At 42.3% G+C, this 21234-nt stretch overlaps 1 protein-coding gene across 1 annotated transcript in view; it reads left to right on the forward strand.

The window, feature by feature from the left end:
• The window catches only part of cd81a (CD81 molecule a), a 73388-nt gene that overhangs the window by 42028 nt on the left and 10126 nt on the right, over positions 1-21234 (forward strand). The window contains exon 3 of the mRNA XM_087996674.1: positions 19374-19471. Within this exon, the coding sequence (XP_087852800.1) occupies positions 19374-19471 (98 nt within the window). The remainder of the gene's footprint in view (positions 1-19373; positions 19472-21234) is intronic.

The raw sequence follows: 21234 nt of genomic DNA on the forward strand, positions 1-21234 counted from the left end.
TCCAGAACTAGAGGGCATAGGTTTAGGGTGAGAGGGGAAAGATATAAAAGAAACCTAAGGGGCAACTTTTTCACGCAGAGGGTGGTACATGTATGGAATGAGCTGCCAGAGGAACTAGTGGAGGATAGTAAAATTGCAACATTTAAAAGGCATCTGGCAGGGTATATGAATAGGAAGGGTTTGGAGGGATATAGACCAGGTGCTGGCAGGTGGGACTAGATTGGGTTGGGATATCTAGTTGGCATGGACGAGTTGGACTGAAGGGTCTGTTTCCATGCTGTACATCTCTATGACTCTATCACACTGCAGTAACAGTTTAGATTACGTACAGTGTGGAAACAGGCCCTTCTACCCAACAAATCCACACTGACCCTTCGAAGAGAAACCCACCCAGACCAATTTTTCCCTCTGAATAAAGCACCTAACACTATGGGCAATTTAGCATGCACATCTTTGGACTGTGGGAGGAAACCGAAGCACCCGGAGGAAATCCACGCCGACGCTGGGAGAATGTGCAAACTCCACGCAGACAGTCACCCAAGGCTGGATTCGAACCTGGGAGCCTGGTGCAGTGAGGTAGCAGTGCTAACCACTGAGCCACCGAGCTGCCCTGGATTATAATGAAATCAGAATCACCTGTATCTTTTATTTCTGGCTGGAAAACCCCCACAACTTTGGATTAAGGGTGGGGGCATGGTGGTGGTGGATAGAGGGGTTTAATGTTGCCTAATGGTGCTCCTGTGGCTCTCCATTTGCGACCTAGTGGTCTCCATAGTGACTATCTGGTACGATTGTGTGTGTGTATATAAACAGCAGAGTGTTCTTATTGAGCCTGACTAAGCCAGCTGGACATGAAGGCTGGCTGGGATTGAGCTTTTTCCCTCATCGTTTTAACTGGCTGGCTGGCTGCCCAGCCCTTGTTCTGAAAACTTTCCAGCCAGCTGTCCCCCTGGGATTTCTCTGGCTGTGAGGGAAGCTTGTTTTTCTCTTCCAACAAGGTCTCCATGTTAACCAGACAAGTAGCCATTTTGAGTGAAACTTCCTTTTTAAACTGGAGTAGTGGATTTGGGTACAGCTGCAGGTTTCAATGCTTAGTTAAGAGATCAGCCACCTTAGCAGCAACATGTACAGTAGTTGCAGAGCAGACCTGTAGATTCTTGACTGAAAGGCATCCAAACCGATTTCCCAGGAGATGCGGAGAAGTTTATTTTCACCTTGAGCTCCATATCCCCTCTGACCATCTCAACTTGGGAACTGGAAAGTGGCAAGAGCCAACACGAGGAAAATCCAGATATTGAAGTAGAGTAATGGTAGGAAGCAATGTGGTCAGACAGGTAAAAGGAGAGAGATGTTGGATTGATTTCTGACTGTGTGCTGTGACCTTTCCTTCAGGTTCAGAAAGGGCGAGTCGATTGCTGGTTTGAGGATCCCAACTGCTGGCAAGTGTTTTGTCGCTTTGCCAATCCATTAATATTGTTGCAGGCTCAATTTTTCATTTAATGGTGGAGGGCCAGGGAATGAACCTTTCTTTTAAATCAGTGTCTGCAGACAAAGTTATCTGAATGTTTGCATAAAACAGGGCAGGTCTTGATGCTTTCAAGGACCATAATTTGTGCGGTGGGAATGGAGTAGGGTCAGCTGGTGTGATGCTTGAAGCAATTTGACAGTGTGAATATTGTGGAAGAACTACAGGAACACCAACAATGACAAGCATCTTGAGGAATAAGCCCCTTGTTCCCCTCAACTGGTTGCTGAGAATGAATTGGAGCACTGGAGGGATGTAGTGATTATGGAACACAGAAACTGGGCTCTAGTTTAATAGGTCTATGCCACTTGTGAGATACAGGGGTATGGATTAGTGCTGTCAGTTGTGCTCCATTACAGCTGAAATGTGAGGGGTTCTGTATATCTAGGATGAGTTGTTGAGAATGACCAGCTGTAAATCTGCACATTCTGTTGTTCCAAACGCCTGCCTGCAGAGACTATTTTAAGCTGAAGAGCATTAGGGTGAGATCTGAATGCTACAGGTGTCATGTGATTGTAGGACTATTTTTGGTGACTGCAGTGAGTGATCAGATTTAATACATTCACAAGCGAAGGATGTGAAAAGCGAAAACATGGAAACAGGAAAACATGAAACTTGCATGAGGTAAGTCAAAAGCATTGTGGTTTGAGCTCTCTGAACCATCAACCCTTATTGCCACATTCAAGTTTAAAAACAAGAGTCGTGGGTGAGTTGGATATTTGGTAATGCCTTGCTCATTGTCTTTTAAGGCCTAGAACTTTTAGAAATTCAGTTACCTTAAAAAAAAAAAAGGCAGGCAATGTGTTGTGACTGTGAAGTAGGAACTCCTGGATACCAGCGTGATTTAATGCAAATATGTATGTGATCATTGTCTGTGATCTGAACGTTAGCTCAGTTTGAGCTGAAAAGCCAGCTGGACACTCTCGAATCAAGTGGGTGGCATGGTGGCTCAGTGGTTAGCACTGCTGCCTCTCGGCACCATGATCCCAGGTTCAATTCCAGCCTCTGGTGGCTGTGTGGAGTTTGCACATTCTCCCCGTGTCTGTGTGGGTTTCCTCCAGGTGTTCCGGTTTCTCCCACAGTCCAAAGATGTGCAGGTCAGGTGAATTGGCCATGTTAAATTGCCCATAGTATTAGGTGCATTGGTCAAGGAGGGCGGGTTGCTCTTCAGAGGGTCAGTGTGGACTTGTTGGGCCCAAGGGCATGTTTCCACACTATAGGGAATCTAATTTAATCAAGTGTGAAATTTAACATGGCACTATATGACAGGAGATGGTCACATTGTCTTAAACAGGGGCTTCTGATTTGTGCAGTGATCAGGGATAGAAGGGGAAGTACTTTGGGCGGGGGAGCCCCAGCTTTAGCCGTTTTCGCAGTCTAATAGGTTTGAGTTACTTTAAGTTTACTTAGGTGAGAGTGGGGGCTGCAGGATGGATGAGCTGAATAACCGTGGCATCGTAGTGTAGGAAACCAGTTGGGTTGGGGAAACAGAAAGGAACTTGGTATGGCAAGGTAGGTTGTTGCAGAGAAGAATGTCAAAGAATGATTCTAGAAGGCTATGTTCCCTGTCCAATGTGAGGGTTTGCGATGTGCTCAGAGGAATTTGTAGTGGGAGATGCATGAGCCAACTGATCATCTAGGTACCAGCAACAGGCCAGACAATGAAAGACCTTCTACATAGGCAGTATAAAGAGGTTTACACCTATGGCAAATAAGATTAGAAAGCTGAGCGCATTGCTCAGACTTGTGTGGGAGAAGTGGATTCCAGTTTGTGGGAATTGAAGTGATGTCTTTTGGGGTGGCGAATCAATCTGGGGGTAGTATTTTTGCTAGCCATGTAACAGTGGTAGATAGGACTCTAAATGAAAGAGTTAGGGCATGGGATTGAATTTGGAAAGATCTAACAAGTCAGTAGACTAGGCAAGAAAATTAATGAGAATGATAGACAGCGACAGAAACAGCGACAGAAAGGGTGGAGAGTGTGTTGCTGGGAAAGCACAGCAGGTTAGGGAGTATCCGAGGAGCAGGAGAATCGATGTTTCGGGCAGGGGTCAGGAATACACATCTAAACGCAAATCAACAGATTAAGCCAAAGGTTACAAAAGTTAGAAAAATCAGGTGAGCAAAGATTGTCAACTCTACAAAGTCCTTAGTTAAACTATATTTTTGGACAGTTTCTTAAAACATCATAGTCTGGAACCATACAGCAAGCTATATTAAGCCAGGTATTATTCAATAAGGTTTGGTTAATTAATGACCTTCCTTGGCGCTTAGTAGCAAACACAATTTTAGAATTTTGTGCATTTCATTTGATTTTGAGAGACAGACAGACAAGTGGCATCCAAGAGTCTTGTTTAACTTAAATATGGGTTATTGTGAGGACATGAATGCAGAGCTAACTAAAATGAATAGGTTTAGGGGTATGTCAATTGTGATGCAGCAGCAAACATTTAAGAGGATGTTTCAGAGTCCACAGAATGGATGCATGCTAAGGAGGGAGAACCTCAAAGGAGAGGTCTCACCATCTGTGGTTAACTGAGTTAGCCTTGGGCTTAAAAGAAAAAGTGCATAAAATGCTCAAATGTCAAGTCAGATGGACAGAATACAAAAGATTACAAAGATGGACTAAAAGATGAATAAGGAAAAAGAATTAGCGTAAGAGTACAATAATAGTTTCTAGGGGCATTTGTAAAGGGAAAAGTTAACAAGTACGGGACATTAATAGGAAGGAGATGGCAGATGAATCTAACAGTCTTATAGGTTTTCTTGCATTGGTTTTCACTGCAGAGGATACACTTAATAAACTCGGAAATAATTATAAAGCAGGAAGTAGAAGGAAGGGCTGATCATCAGAAAGTTACAATTGGGGAATTGGTACTGAACAAATTGTGGAGTGGCAGGCTGATTGGTCCTCCAGCCCTAACCGATCTTTCCTTGGATCATAAAAGAATTGGCTAGTGAGACAGTTGACCTACGGTTTTAATTTTCCAACACTCCCTAGATATGGGAACAGTTCTACTAGAATGGAAATAGTGCATATAACTCCTTTTCTTCAAAAAAGAAAGATAGAAAAGAGGATGCTACCATTAACATAGCTTAAGCTATCATAAAATGTTAGATGCTGTTCAAGATAAATATCCTAAAATGTTTGCTACATCACAATTGACACATCCTTCAACTTATGAATGCAGAGGTAGCATATTCAGTAGTTCGTATTAACTTGAATAGTCCATATTCAAGTTCAACAAAATTCTTGGTTAGCACTTTTCTCTCTTGTAAAATGAGCATGAAATTCTATAATTTTGATTGCTACTACCTGCTGAGGAAGGTCAATAGTAGGGCACTTAGAAAAAGTTCAAGATATTCAGGCAGAGATTGCTTTTTTTTTTTGAAAAGGTAGTCCACGTTTACCAGTTTATTGAAGTTCTTTAAGGACTTAACAGATGCTGTAGATAAAGCTGACCCAGTGGATGAACAGTACTTGGGTTGCCAGAAAGCCTTTGATAAGGTGTCAGATCACATTGTGAGAAATAGAAACTCATTGTATAGGAGGTTTGTTGAGATGATTAGGGAGCTAACAGGAGGCAGAGCAGTCATAAATGGTTAACATTTTGGTTGGCAAGATGTAATGAGGAGTGTGCTGCATGGATTGGTGGTGAGGTCTGTGTTTTGCAGTTTATATAAAATGACTGAGGGGAGGAATGATATACTTACCAAATTTGTTGATGTCACAAATGGATAGGAAGACAAATTGTGAAGAGGACATGAAGTTACAAAGATATAGTGAGGAAAGATTTCACTCTGAGACTGGTACAGTTGAGAGCAAAAGAGAGTCAAGCAGGCAGGGACAAGGCAGAGAACAAGGGAGGACTGATAAATTAAACTGCACTTATTTCAATGCAAGAGGCTTAACAGAGAAGGCAGATGAACTCAGGGCATGGTTAGGAACATGGGACCGGGCTATCATAGCAATTACAGAAACATGGCTCAGGGATGGGCAGGACTGACAGCATTTGTATCCTGGAACATTAAGCTACAGAAAGGGAGGCAAGAGAGGAGGGGGAGTGGTGTTTTTGATAAGGAATAGCATTACAGCTGTAATGAGGGAGGATATTCCAGGAAATACATCCAGGCAAGTTATTTGTGTGAAACTGAGAAATAAGAAAGGGATGATCACCTTATTGGGATTGTATTATAGACTGCCTAATAGTCAGGAAAATTGAGAAACAAATTTGAAAGGAGCTGCAGCTTACAGCTACAGCTTACAGCTATCTGTAAGAACAATAGGGTAGTTATGGTAGGGGATTTTAACTTTCCAAACATCGACTGGGACTGCCATAATGTTAAGGGTTAAGATGGAGAGGAATTTAAGTATGTATAAGAGAATTTTTTGATTCAGTATATGGATGTACTTACTAGAGGAGGTGCAAAACTTGACCTACTCTTGGGAAATAAGGCAGGGTAGGTGACTGAGATGTCAGTGGTGAGCACTTTGGGGCCAGCGACCATAATTCTATTAGTTTTAAAATAGTGATAGAAAAGGATAGACCAGATCTATAAGTTAAAGTTCTAAATTGGAGGACGGCCAATTTTGACGGTATTAGGCAAGAGCTTTCAAAAGCTGATTGGATGCAGATGTTCGCAGGTAAAGGGATGGCTGGAAAATGGGAAGCCTTCAGAAATGAGAACGCGCGTCCAGAGAAAGTATATTCCTGTCAGGGTGTTCCTCTGGGACACCCGGACCAACCAACCCAACCACACTGGCTCAACACTTCAACTCCCCCTCCCACTCCACCAAGGATATGCAGGTCTTTGGACTCCTCCATTGCCAGACCACAACAACACGACGGTTGGAGGAAGAGCGCCTCATCTTCCGCCTAGGCACCCTCCAACCACAAGGGATGAACTCGGATTTCACCAGTTTCCTCATTTCCCCTCCACCCACCTTGTCTCAGTCAAATCCATCGAACTCAGCACCGCCTTCCTAACCTGCAATCTTCTTCCTGACCTCTCCGCCCCCACCCCAGTCTGACCTATCACCCTCACCTTGACCTCTTTCCACCTATCGCATTTCCGACACCCCTCCTCCCTACCTTTTATCTTAGCCTGCTGGACAAACTTTCCTCATTCCTGAAGAAGGGCTTCTGCCCGAAACGTCGATTCTCCTGTTCCCTGGATGCTGCCTGACCTGCTGAGCTTTTCCAGCAACACATTTTCAGCTCTGATCTCCAGCAGACCTCACTTTCTCCCCAGGGTGAAAGGGAAGGCTGGTAGGTATAGGGAATGCAGGATGACTAAAGAAATTGAGGGTTTGGTTAAGAAAAAGAAGGAAGCATATGCCAGGTGTATATAGACAGGATCGATAGTGAATCCTTAGAGCATAAAGGCGGTAGGAGTATATTTGAGGGAAATTAGGTGGGCAAAAAGGGGATGTGAGAAAGTTTTGGCAAATAGTTATGGAGAATCCAAAAAATTTATACAAAACATTAAGGGCAGAAGGGTAACTGGGGAGAGAAAAGGGCTCCTCGAAGATCAGCAAGGAGGCCTTTTGTGTGGAGCAGCAGGAGATGGGGCAGATACTAAACGAGTATTTTGCAACAATATTTACTGTGGAAAAAGACATAATGTAGGGAAATAGATGGGAACATCTTGAAAAATGTCCATATTACAGAGGAGGAAGTGCTGGATGTCTTGAAACACCTAAAAGTAGATCCCCAGGACCTGATCAGGTGTACCCTAGAACTCTGGGAGGCGAGGGAAGTGATTGCTGGGCTTCTTACTGAGCTATTTGTATCATCGATAGTCACAGGTGAGGTGCCGGAAGACTGGAGACTGTCTGACGTGGTGCCACTGGTTAAGAAAGGTGGTAAGGACAAGCTGGGGAACTATAAACCAGTGAGCTTGACGTCAGTGGTGGGCAAGTTGTTGGAGGGAATCCTGAGGGGCAGGATGTACATGTATTTGGAAAGGCAAGGACTGGTTAGGGATAGTCAGCATGGCTTTATGCATGGGAAATCATGTCTCTCAAACTTGACTAAGTTTTTTGTAGTAACAAAGATGATTGATGAGGGCAGAGTGGTAGATGTGATCTATATGGACTTCAGTAAAGCGTTCGTCAAGGTTCCCCATGGGAGACTGATTAACAAGGTTAGACCTCATGGAATACAGGGAGAACTCTCCATTTTGTATCCAGAATTGGGTCAAAGGTAGAAGACAGGTGGTGGTGGAGGCCTGTGACCAGTGGCGTGCCACAAGGATCGGTGCTGGGTCCACTACTTTTCTTCATTTTATACAAATGATTTGGATGTGAGCATAAGAGGTATAGTTAGTAAGTTTAGTGATGACACCAAAATTGGAGGTGTAGTGGACATCGAAAAAGGTTACCTCAGATTACACCAGGATCTTGATTAGATGGGCCAATGGGCTGAGAAGTGCCAGATAGAGTTTAATTCAGATAAATGTGAGGTGCTGCACTTTGGGAAAGCAAATCTTAGCAGGGCTTATACACTCCTAGGTAAGGTCCTAGCGAGTGTTGCTGAACAAAGAGACCTTGGAGTGCAGGTTCATAGCTCCTTGAAAGTGGAGTCGCAGATAGATAGGATAGGATAGTGAAGAAGGCATTTGGTATGCTTTCCTTTATTGGTCAGAGTATTGAGTACAGGAGTTGGGAGATCATGTTGCGGCTGTACAGGGCATTGGTTAGGCCTCTGTTGGAATATTGCATGCAATTCTGGTCTCCTTCCTATCAGAAAGATGTTGTGAAACTTGAAAGGGTTCAGAAAAGGTTTACAAGGATGTTGCCAGGGTTGAAGGATTTGAGCTATAGGGAGAGGTTGAATAGGCTAGGGCTGTTTTCCCTGGAGCGTCGGAGGCTGAGGTGTGACCTTTTATAGAGGTTTATAAAATTGAGGGGCATGGATGGGGTGAACAAACAAGGCCTTTTCCCTGGGGTGGGGGAGTCCAGAACTAGAGGGCATAGGTTTGGGGTGAGGGGGAAAAGATATAAAAGAGACCTAAGGAGCATCCTTTTCACGCAGAGGATGATGTGTGATTGGAATGAGCTGCCAGAGGAAGTGGTTGAGGCTGGTATTATTGCAACATTTGAAAGGCATCTGGAAGAGTATATTAATAGGAAGGGTTTGGAGGGATATTGGCCAGGTGTTGGCAGGTGGGACTAGATTGGGTTGGGATATCTGGTCAGCATGGACGAGTTGGACCGAAGGGTCTGTTTCCATGTTGTACATCTCTATGACCAGGGAAGGATTGAAATCAGAAAGAAAATTGGCAATATCCTAGTTTAGGTTGAGTATAAAATGGCACAAGTATGGAGCACTGAGAGGAGATGAGAAATGCTGTTCACAGAATTACCAGCTGCGCAGAGGGGAATGAAGCTGGAGTCTGCTTCGGCTTGTGTTCAATGAGCAGGTATTAGGAGCAAAACTGAAATTGCTGGAGAAACTCTGGCAGCATCTGTGAAGAGAGTTAATGTTTTAAATCAGGTTCTGAAGAAAGGTCACAAGTCGAGGAGCATTAACTCTGCTTCCTCTCCAATGATTTATGCCAGGTCTGTTGAGTTTCTCTGACAATTTCTGTTTTGGTTTCAGATCTTTGGCATCTACATGTTCTTTGTTTTATTTTACTGTTCAGCTCACGTTCTTTTCAGTCAGTAACTGATCTCTTGCTCTCATCTAATATTTCAAATCTGGCTTTGCTGTCACATGTGGTATCCTCAGTTGGTACTTACCCAGGGGGAATGCCAGTACATTCCTGTAACAGAACCTCTGGGCTATTTAATCTAAATTTATTACCACTGCATTGGCTGTGACATAATTGGAAAAGTAAGAACATCTGATAACAATAAGATTCAGGTGATTGTGGGTACAGGGGCTGAAGAAGGGTGTAGGTGATGCAGGTTACCAAGCCTTTATTTCCAATCCCTAACTGTCCTGGAGAAAATGGTAAGCTGGCTGAATAGCAGGAAATTCCTGGATTTTGAAACAGTGAGGCAATTTTATATCCAAACCAGGAGAGTATATGGCTTGGAGGGTAACTTTCCTGTGGTGGTACTTTTCTGTATCCGCTGCCCTTGTCCCTCCAGTGGTGGAGATAGGGGTTTGGAAGGTGCTGTTATAGGAGCCTGTTGCAGTGCATCTTGCTATTGGGTGTCAGAAGTCCATATTTGTGAATGTGCTGCCAATCAAGTAGGCTTCTTTATTCTGGATGATGTTGAACTATGCAAGTATTGTTGGAACTTCTGCAGATTGATCTACAAGAAACAACAATCTCACTTTGTGCTAAGTTGGCTGCAAACAATGGTGATTTTCTGATTTATCATTTTATTCTAGTTTTGCAAAGTCTCCTTGATGTCATTGCATGTAAATTGCTGCCTTGACAGCCTTACTATTTCTCTGGTGTTCAGCTCTATTATTCATGTTTGGACTAAGGTTGTAATGAGGTCAGGAGCGGAGTGGTCCTGGTGAAACCCAGCCTGAGTGTGACTGAGCAGTTATTGTTGAGTTAATAGCTTGATAAAACCTTCCATCACTTTGTTAATTGAGTTAACTGGGTTGGATTTGTTCTGCTTTCTATGGGCACACCTTGATGATTTTCTACATTGGTAATTGCCTGTATTGTAGCTGAATTAGCACAGCTTTGCTAGGTGCGCAACTAGTCCTGGAGGACACATCTTTGCTGGTATTGTTGGAATGTTGACACTGCCTATAACCTTTGCTGTATCCTCTGCCTTCCATTTTTATGATAAGGAGTGAATTGAAATGGCTGAAGACTGGGGGTGCTGGGAGGAGGCCAAATGGATCATCCACTGGGCACTTCTGATGGAAGACAGACAAAAATACTTCAGTCTTGTCTTTTGCATTGATGTGCTGAGCTCCCCTGTTAAGGGTGGGGGTGTTTAACTCGTGAGTTTAATTGTCTATCAAAATTCCTTATTGGCTGTGCAGGACTGCAGAAGTTGGATCATAATCTATTGATTGTGAGATTGCTTAACTTTTGTCACTTGCTGCTTGTACTGTTTGGCATGCAAGCAGTTTTAGATTGTACTTTCACTGGGTTGACACCTCATTTTATTTTAGTTAAGCCTGGTGCTGGTCCTGACATGCCCTCCACTCATTTTCACAGGGTTGATCCCTTGATTTGGTGCTATAATGCAAGTGAGGGATATGCTGGGCCATTAGGTTACAGATTGTGGTTGAATACAGTTCTGCTGTTAATGGCCCACAGTACCTGAGATGTGCTCAGTCTGGAGATGCTAAATCTGATTGCAGTCAATCCCCTTCAGGACAGTATAGCTTCACACAACAACATGATGGACACTATACTCAATGTGAAGACAGGACTTGGTTTCTGCTATCATTATGTGGTTGTCACTTCTGATACTGTCATGAGCAGAGAATGAGATCAAATGTTTTATTTTTCCTTGGCTGCCTCCCCATCTGACCTAGATCCTTTAGAACATGGGCAATTTGTTCAGTAGTGGTACTGCTTTCGGTGATAGGCTTTGAAGGTCTTCACCCAGAGTACATTCTGTGCCTTTGCCACCCTCTCAACACCACTTAGAGGATGCACAATGTGGGAGAGCACTGACTTATCAACTGAGGCACATTGGGAGGTTTCCTTCATGTTCAATCTGGTGCTGTCATCTGATGGGGTGCAGAACTGATGGGGTGCAGAACTGATGTTTGCAATTCCTAGGGCAACCCCTTCCAGAATACATACCAATGTGCAGCTGCTGTGGTAGGTCTGTCCTGTTAGTACAAACATGATTGTGAATTGGGGTGGTTCGTCTGTGGAACGAATTTCCTGAGGAAGTGGTGGATGTTTACAATGTTTAAAAGGCATTTTTGGCTACATACGTGAATAGGAAATGTTTGGAGGGATTTGGGTCAGTAGCAGACAGGTGGGACTAGTTTAGTTTGGGATTATGTTAGCATGGACTGTTGGACTGAAGAGTCTGTTTCCATGCTGTATGACTGTGACTGAATATCAGGTAGTTATTTGAAGAGTCTATGGGACAACTCTCCCATTTTGACAGAACCCCAGATATTGGAAAGATGTTTTTGGGATCAACAGGTGTGTGTGCAGAGTGATTTTTCTCTGGCTTAATTTCTTTATTAGGCTTAGACTTTTTTAATATCAGACTTTGCAGTGGTTTGATGCAACTTAATTACTTGCTAGACCATTTGAGTAGTTCAGAAAGGGATGCATTGTAGTGGATTGCACATAAGCCAGATTAGGGAAAGATGCTAGATTTTCTTTCCCTAATGGACACTTAGTTAACCAGATTTCTTTGCACCAATCTACAAAGCTTTCGTGGTCACCATTAAGCTTTCTAATTCAAGATGTATTCAAATTTCACTTGGACATGGAGGGGATTTGACCCCATGCTCCAGAGTTTAACCTGGGTCTCTGATTACTAGCCCAATGATATTTTCACTATACCACTGTCTCCCCTATTGACTGACACTGGTTCAATGGTGTGCCTTGGTGAATAGAAATGTATAGCATTACTGGAAAACAACTATGACTCACAGATGGGTCCAGGTGGTGGATGGGTATGGTGCCAACCAGTTCCTGGCACAGAAGCCATCCCTATGCCTCTGAACTGTTTCTGTGGTCTGTTCATGGAACAATGCAGCCCTGTGCCAGTGGATTCCTTTTGACCGTTCTTGTGGGTTGACCGTAAGATTGACAATGAGTTCAATGGTTAAAAAGGGGATGGGACAGCAGAGCAATCCGGTTCCAGTAATTAGTTCCTTATTACACTGTCTTTTGACCCAATAGTGTTGTCATTGTGATACTGGCCTCCTAGTGAGGGTATGAATTTGATAAGCTGGTAATTTTGATTCAATTTTTGGCTATCATTATGAAAACTGAACATAAAAGTTGCTCGGACACTAACGTCTCTGAAGGAAAAAAAACCTGCCACTTTATACGGGCTAGTGTGTTGATGAAGCCAATGTCACGTTTTAGTTGAGTAATTTGTCTTCTGAAGAGGTGGGACAAGCTACTTATGTGCATAAATAATTGCAGTTCAGGAAACCCAGGTTAACCCAGCACCTGCAGTATACACTGCTGTGCCATCGTTGTTAGCTGTAACCTGATGACAGATCTCATGGTTTTTGATGTGTCCTTGCAATCCCTGGGAGTGTCATAGTTCAGTATTGCCTGAGGAAGAACTAAACCAAAACTAAACAGCTACTGTCCCCAAACATCAGGAACTCCAGAGTGTATATCCAGTTCAAATGTACTTTTTGCAGGAGTACTAGGTTTTACCTGAGGTCTGGGATGTTTTCTCTCATGTCTACAGAATGAGAGGAAAAGTGCCCTTGAGGTTAAGTTGGGCTGAAGTTGGGCAGTTATTGCTCGGGCTAGTATTTGTTCAAATTGAAGTTTGGGCTGGTGCTGTAATTCACTGTAAATGGGAATGAATACCGAAACATTAGGCTGTGTTTGAATGCAGCATGTGGCAGCACCATCAGATGAGGAGAAACTGCCTGCAGCATTGGTGGTGTTTGATTTGTCTGATGGAGCTATTTATTGTGGGTTCTGACTAATTTTCCATGTTGCGAGGGGATATGTGAAGACATTGTCACTAATATTTGAAGCCTGAAGTTTGACTTGGGGAAGGCATGTCAGATTGTCGGAGATAATCTGGAAGTGAAAGCATGAAATGTAAAAATCAGCACTTCTGTTGAGTGACACAATGTGATATTTCACGTGTTGAGCCAGTTCTGCTGAAGGGTCTAACCTGAAATGTTAACATGTTATTGTTGCCACGCATTGTGGGCCCTACTGAACAGTATCATTTTTTTCTAGCTTTTTTTTTTTAAGAAAGATGTATCTGAAATTTCAGTATATGTATTAACTGGATGAAGTCACTTGAGATTAGGAGCAATAGCAGTCAACCTAGTGTATTTGTGCAGGCAACAGATTCCTTACTGAAGTTATGGTGGTTGTGGAGAGAAAAAAAACTGGCTTTTGGTTATGTTTTCAAAGGGCTAAGGCTTTTTCCCTGGAGAATAGGTGGCTGAGGGCTGACCTTTTGTAGAAGTATAAAATCATGAGGGCTATTTGAGGGGAATAGCCACTCTTTTCCCAGGGTAGAAGAGTCCAAAATTAGCAAGTTTTGGCCTAATCTATCCAGGTCATGGTGTTGATTGAATGGCTTTGGGCAAATGGTTCAAACTGGATAAGAAGCCACTTTTTTTTTAAAGATCAAGACTGAAGTGTGAAAATGAAACATTTTTTGGTTGGAATATACCAGTGTTGAAAATCCTAGAATTTACTCATTTTTCTACCCCTCCGCCTACGTGTCCATGTGCACACTTCTGGTTGGATGCTAGATAACTTGCAGTTGTCAAGGGTATTAAGTGATTTAGATAATAGGTATTAGTGGAGTTGAGCTGCAGATAGAGCAGAATCTAGTGCAATTGTGGAGCGAAACACTTGTGCTGACTAACCTGTTCCTGTGTTTAAATAGTTTCTTCTGGTTTTATGGTATGGTGATACAATTATTGAAGTTAGATTTCTTTTTAAAACAAGGAAGTCTCAGATTTCAAGAGACACTTACCCCGTTGTCCTCCCGACTTAGATTTGAACTTGCGATGGCTGAAGATGGTACATGTGGAATCTCCATTTAATTGGGTGATCATGATGGGTTTATTGTTGATGATAAGCTGCTTAAAGTTCTGAGACAGGTTTGAACAATTGGGAGTAAACGTTTTTAGATGGGTAATCAATGATAAACTGGTTTTACTGGGCTTTTTATCGAACTTCAATTAGCCACAGGGTACAATACCAAATATATGACTGCCAATCCAGGCTGCTTGTTTAATTTCAGGGGTGGTAGTGTCTTAGCAGCATATTCTCAATATTTACTGAGGAAGTAAAAATCAGTGAGAAATGAAAGGCTGTTTGAGGCTGACATGATATAAACTGGACAATGAGAGGAACTTGGCCAAATAACATGTCACTTGGACAGCCTGAGCATGTGGTTGTATTTGAAGCTGTTTTGAAAGTGCAGCAGAGTTGTGAATCCACTTCTAACCCAGTCCAAAATATTTCAATTCTTGTCATTACTGGATAAAGTGCCAGTGTTTTTCACTTGCCATCTGTCACTTTTTTTTTTAAATTAGGAATATGTTTTTAGAAATGCTATACCTCATCCTTCCAGAAAATGAGTACATAGAGAATTTTTGTTATTGTGATCCTGGGGACAGGTTGAAGGACAGTGATAATATGGATAAACTGCATTCCTCTGAAGATATGGTGATTTGTATCGGAGGTAATTTGCGCTCCGCAGCAGGTAGGGTACATACGATGGGCCACTTGCAATTAAGGGTGTAACCTGATAACAAAAATCTGAGAGCTGCATCTTGTACATATGTTAGCAGAAAACCATCAGGGGAATTTTTTTTACTGTAAGTCTATATTTGTGTACAAGTGGTTGCTTTCTAATTTGCCATGTCACCAGTAGGAAATCCCCTTTTTAAATAATTTTGGGCCAGATAATTTGATCTCTCTCAAGTATTTTCTGAAGTGAAATTTGTGGTGTTCTTTAAGTGGCTGAAACTCATCCATTGAAAGACACCACTGTACGAGTGCAACCACCTTGTGCTTTCAACAAAAGGCTGGACTTGAAGAAAAATTGCCAAGGCTAAAACATGGCCAGTGAGTGTGGGACTTGAGTAGGGTTTGTATTTAGCCTGTATAATGTGAGCAACAGGAGTTTTGGAGGTATCAGAACTGTTTGTCTTCCCTTCTCATGCCTCACCACCCACCGTGTGGTAATGATATGCTGCTGCTTTCTGTTGCAAATATTTTCATAGTTTAATGTGGGCCTGGAACTCATTAGTATAATGTTTTCCAGATTTGTGCTCCACTGATTTTGAGTGCCACTAGAAACTTAATGTTCCCTACTTCAGAGTTGCAACATGGCCACTGTCTGAGTGGGTGAGGATCTGAAAGTTTGAAAATGTATCGGGGGACATGAGCATAATAGTAATATGACTGAATCCAAACACACAAATTAAAGCTTCAAAGGCATTGTGGTAGCTGAAAAAATTGAAATTAATTTAATCTTAAATCAATAAAAGAATGTAGCCTCAATAACCATGAAACAGTCATTGTTATTAAAACATGGTTTACTAATGCCCTTCAGGGGAGATAATTTGCTGTCCGCATCTTGTCTGGGCTACATGTGACTACAGACTTAGAACAATACGGTTGACTCATTATTTGCTGAATTGATCTAGTAAGTCACTCAGTTGTATCAAACAGCTACAGAAAAATGAAAAAGGAATAAAACTTGACAGATCAGCCTGCGTGAACACAGGCACTGGATATGAAAGAAGCCCTGCCTATTGGACCTTGCAGACAAGCTCTTGCTGACGTCAGGGAGCTTGCGCCAAAATCTGGGAGAGCTGTCCCCCAGATCACTGTCAAACATTTTGCATAGGTATACTGAGTCATATGCAGCCAATATCTCGCACCTTTCCATCCTCAACCCTGGGTAGATTTTGTCCACCAGCCATAGACCCTTACGTGATAGCAATGCAGTGATCCAGTCAAGGAGGAGTGGCCTATGGAGACAGCAAGAAAATGCTACAACTGTGCAATAGATCAGTTGACATCTCCAGAAGTGAGAAACCAGTTATTTTTGAGTTCAGTTTGTTATCTTAGTGTATCACCCCAGAGCTGTTGAGGGTCAGTTGGCTGATCTGAAAGTCCTCCCTGTTTTCACTGATTCCTCCCAGCAGCTGCCTCTCGGTATCTTTGTAAACCACTCTCCCTCCTTGTACCAGTCTAGTGTTAGGATCACATCACAACAAGAAAACAAGTTTCAAAACACATTATTCTGAAAGAGGCTTTTATCCAAGCTCTGGCACTGTGGCAGTATGGAGTTGGCAATGTCCTAATTAACACTCAAAGACAATAGCATTACAGCTCAGTGCAAAGTGTTTATAGAATGAACTTTCTGCAAACAAATGCATATTGTATTCTAGTCCTAACCAGAGGTGGTGTGATAGTGTTCAGTAACTGCTGCATTCATCTCCCATTAGCTGTGCCGCTGTCCCAGCGCAGCATGTTTTTTATTCTGCTGTCATGAATCTTTCTTGCGCTTGCTCTCTCCTCCTCCTTCCCCACTCCCCATTCTCTCTCTCTCTCTCTCTCTCTCTCTCTCTCCCCCCCTCTCTCTCTCTCTCTCTCTCTCTCTCTCTCTCTCTCTCTCACTTTTATCATTCTTCTCCCCCCACTGTTTGTTTCCTGGGCAAGGGTTTGCAGGGTCAAGCAGTGCATGTTCACTTGTCAGTGATGTGTGTCCAGGTGATTGATTTTTAAAATCATTTTGTTTCAGTGGTTCAGTAAAGTTCCCAATGGAAAAAGCGGTGTTCTTGCACTGCAACAGTATTTTCAATTATTAAAAATGCACAATCATCTCAACACCTGCATTTGGTCTTCAGTGATCCATTGTAGAATGTGCTTTGATCTTTTGGATTATGAATTCTAATCTGGAGATGAATGTCACATGTTAGGCTAGAGTTTGGACACATAATCTGGTTATTGAGTATAAATACAGAACTAGCATTCTCTTGTGGGCTTCTGAAGAATGAAAGTTAGGCGGGTGACCACTTCTTGAAAGTTAAACTTAGCCTGACTCCTTAATGGAGATGGGAGTGCTTGATTAATTCATATAGAGGCAAATGCTTTTTGAATCTACAAGAGATGTCAATAGCAGTACCCTTGGCTGAGGTGCAACTTTGCAATCAAAGTTTGAGGAATTGATCACCTCCACTGCATATCATCCACCAAGGTGGAGATCGTTCAGTCTGTCGTAGAAACGGTACCATGCCATTTGGTCCCTTGAGTCTGTTCTCAACATTTTTAATTCCTGGCTGACCTTGATGACAACTCCATTTATCTAGTTTTGACCAATATCCCTTGATAGCTCTTCCAGAATAAGAATCTGTTAATCTTCATTATAACTTCATTTGACCAGCACTTACTGTCTTTTGGAGGAAAGCGTTCCAGATTTCGAAGCCCTTTGTGTGGGAAAAATTGTTTCTTGACTTTTGCTCCTTTTTGGCCTAGCACATGATTTTAAATGACTGTGTTCAGGGTATCTATGCTAGAAGGATTGTTATCTGAATCCATTGTTTCAGCATTGTAAACTTAAAGTAGCGTTTGTAATCTGTCACTGGGTACATTGGATATCTGCTAATCGATCCCTTTTGGAAAGTGTGAAGTTACAGCCGCATTTGTAGGAAAACTGTCATAGCAAGTGCTGTCAGAAATGAGCTTTCAATTGTTTCCTTGTTTTTGTTGGATGAAAATGGATGCCATCCTCTCTTACCTCTTTACTGAAAGTGTCAGGTAGCAGATAAAGCTTTTGTGTTGGCACAGTTAGTGGTAGAACCCTGTTGTCCATGCGCTCTGTAGATTGTGCTGTTTTCGCATTCATCGAAGCATGTGCAAGGGCTAATAGTGCAATGAATATTGGAGTTGGCAGATCATGTTGCAGCTGTGCAGGACATTGGTTAGGCCACTTTTGGAATATTGTATGCATTTCTGGTTTCCCTCCTATCAGAAGGATGGTGTGAAACTTGAAAAGTTCAGAAAAGAATTACAAGGATGTTGCCAGGTTGGAGGATTTGAGTGACTGGGAGAGGCTGAATAGGCTGGGGCTGTCTCCTGGAAGTGTCTGAGGCTGAGAGGTGACCTTAGAGGTTTATAAAATGATGATAAGGGACATTGGATAGGATAAATAGACAAGGTCTTTTCCTTTGGGTGGGGGAGTCCAGAACTAGAGGACATAGGTTTAGGGTGAGAGGGGAAAGATATAAAAAGGATTTCAGGGACAACGTTTTTATGCAAAGGGTGGTGCGTGGATGGAAAGAGTTACCAGAGGAAGTGGTGGAGGCTGCTACAACTACAGCATTTAAAACGCATCTGGATGGGTATCTGAAAAGGAAGGGTTTAGGGTGATATGGGCCAAGTGCTGGCAAATGGGACTAAGTTAGATTAGGATATCTGGTCGACATGGACGAGTTGGACCCAAGGATCTGTTTCCATGCTGTACATCTGTCTCTAGTTACAGAACATCTGTAAATACTATCAGTATTTCACATCCAGTAATAAGACCACCAATGGATACATTTGCACTTATTTAAAATTATTTCAAATTATTTTCTGTACTAGTCTAATTATAAGATCCACCCGCAGACAGCATTTGAAATATTTAAAATAACTACAAATGTGCCATTTACTGACACTAGTACATTTCTTTTGTGAAAGGGACTGATTGAGTTTGTTGTCATGCTACAGATATTTCAGAAGCGCGATGCATTTGGTGCTGGACTCCCACTAGAATAGTTTGTTTACTTCAGACCTTCTGTTCTAATCTTGTTATGGGTCATTCTTGCCTCCACCACTTTACTGACCAAATCCGCCCATGGCATTGTCCTCTATTTTGACTGTGTGCCCCCTTCTCTGATGCAACAGTGTATCTTAGAAGCTTGCCAACGATGGGCATCCGCAAGCAAGCTTCTATCTTCAACTGTCATGCAGCCAACAGAGCTCATTGAATAATGATAAGGAGTAGGAGCTCTAATTGTAATCAAGGAATGCTTAGACTAATTGCAGTGCCACCAGTTGCCAGTTTGAATGAATATTTCCAAATTACAGGAAAATTGGTCATAACCAGATCACAAAAATGAAATGAGAAAAGAATAGGCATAGCAATGAGCTGAACAAAGTAGTGCTTATGTATTTCCCAGTGGGGATTGCTGCTTTTTTAATACGTTAATTATTACCCTTTCTCTCCTCACAGGAGTCTACATCCTGATTGGTGTTGGAGCTGTGATGATGATTGTCGGGTTTCTTGGTTGCTACGGTGCCATCCAGGAATCCCAGTGCATGCTGGGAACGGTAAAGCACACTGATTCCTTTCTTTGGCTCTGTTATTGTTGAGTTCTTGGAGACCATTGGCTCCAGAACAGTGATCTGATACCTGCCTTTAGTTCACTGCTACAATCTGCAATCTCTGTTACTGGATAAACTCCCTTTTACTACTTGCAGGTTTTTAAGTGTTTGAAAGCATTGTAGAAATGCATGTCACAGATGGTCAATTCATCCTGTTCTTTAGCACCTGACCTACAGATGCTCATCATTACTGGGTACAACAGAATGAGTATCTGTACAATGTAATTGGCACTTATTCAATTTATACATGTGCCTAAAAATGCTGAAATGGGATTTATTCACAAGGACAGTGGAGAATAGCAGGCCTGATTCTGTTTGGAATCCTTTCCTCAGCAAGGAGGCTGATTAGATTAGGTCAGATCAGCTTTAACCCAGGATAGGCCAAAAATCAAACTCCTAGATATTTGACAATATTTGCCACCACAAGTGCATTGTGAATGGTTGACTTTATTGCTTTAACTAAAGCATGGTTCATGAGTAGTGTTGTGGCCTTCATCACAAAGTCTTACCTTTGATCATTCTTTTTTTTTCTCGATTCCTTCATTTTCAACTCTTTTTTTTTTAAATGTCCTTGACTGCTCATACCTCACCCTCTCCATTCTACCAACCCCTAAGGGCCTCTGCACTCAATGATTCCTCATCCTCACTGATATCAGTCTTCAATTCAGCTTTTTTCAGTCTTGTTTCTCAACCAGTGTCCTGTTATTTCCAAAACCTCACCTCAGGTTCCTATTCTACCATATTCACTTTGATCATGCCAGCTCCTGTGGCTTCTCTCCTGTACTCTAATGCCTACAAAGCCGCCTTTGTAAAGGTATTATGCTTACCCATTTCAGTCCCACTTCTTTATCATTTATTAGACTGAGTTGTACAACGATCAACATCTGATGGGTCAGATGCTGATCATTTAATCTTGTCGATTCAACAGTTACTACACCTCCCCCAATGACCTCTCTTCCTGCTCCTGTATACCTCTGTACAGAATGAATACTGTGATAGTTGGCCTTCCATCTAACCTCCACACACATCAAATGCAGCCCTTGAGTCTGATATCCTGCATTAGTCCTACCTACCCATTATCACAAACTCTCGCCCAATTTTTTGAGTGCACACGTTTTTGCCTTTTTTATTTGCTCAATATTGGCTATTGTAATTTCTGCTGAATGGGTCCTTTCACTATGGTATCCCTTCTTTGCATGATTTTTCTTAACCCAGCTATTAACTCTGACTTTCAACACTCTTCCCATTAGCTGTGGTTTCTCATTATACCCTTATGAGAGCTGTTGATATTACATCTTTTAAGTGATTAATAACCACATTTTTTCATTAAACCATTGAGCAAACATTCCTTGCAGTCATCATGATTGTGTACCCCTTGGTGCTTTGTGTACATGGCCTTTATGAGCTATTTTGGGTTAACACACCCATCCTTCTAAGTGTGACTAGTTTTGAGGTATTGTTAAGATCTGATGTCATTTTGAGTTTCTTGTTATGAGAAGCACATCTCCAGCCGTGTTGGCAGTTTTGGAGTGATTGCAAAAAGCAGCTGGCTAGCTTCTGCAGTAATGTAAGTCTGTATTATATGGAGTGTCTTGTACCACAGGGTACTAAGCTCTCCATGCTGCCCATGAATGCTAGTCATTGAAACAAGCTGAAATGCTGCTGCAGTGCTTGAAATAGTTTTTCATTCTCCAATGTAGATGCAGACA

This window comes from Chiloscyllium plagiosum, unplaced genomic scaffold, assembly GCF_037043375.1.
Source record: "Chiloscyllium plagiosum isolate Xiang-an unplaced genomic scaffold, Cpla_swu_hap1 HiC_scaffold_18, whole genome shotgun sequence".
In the NCBI taxonomy this organism is placed as follows: domain Eukaryota; kingdom Metazoa; phylum Chordata; class Chondrichthyes; order Orectolobiformes; family Hemiscylliidae; genus Chiloscyllium; species Chiloscyllium plagiosum.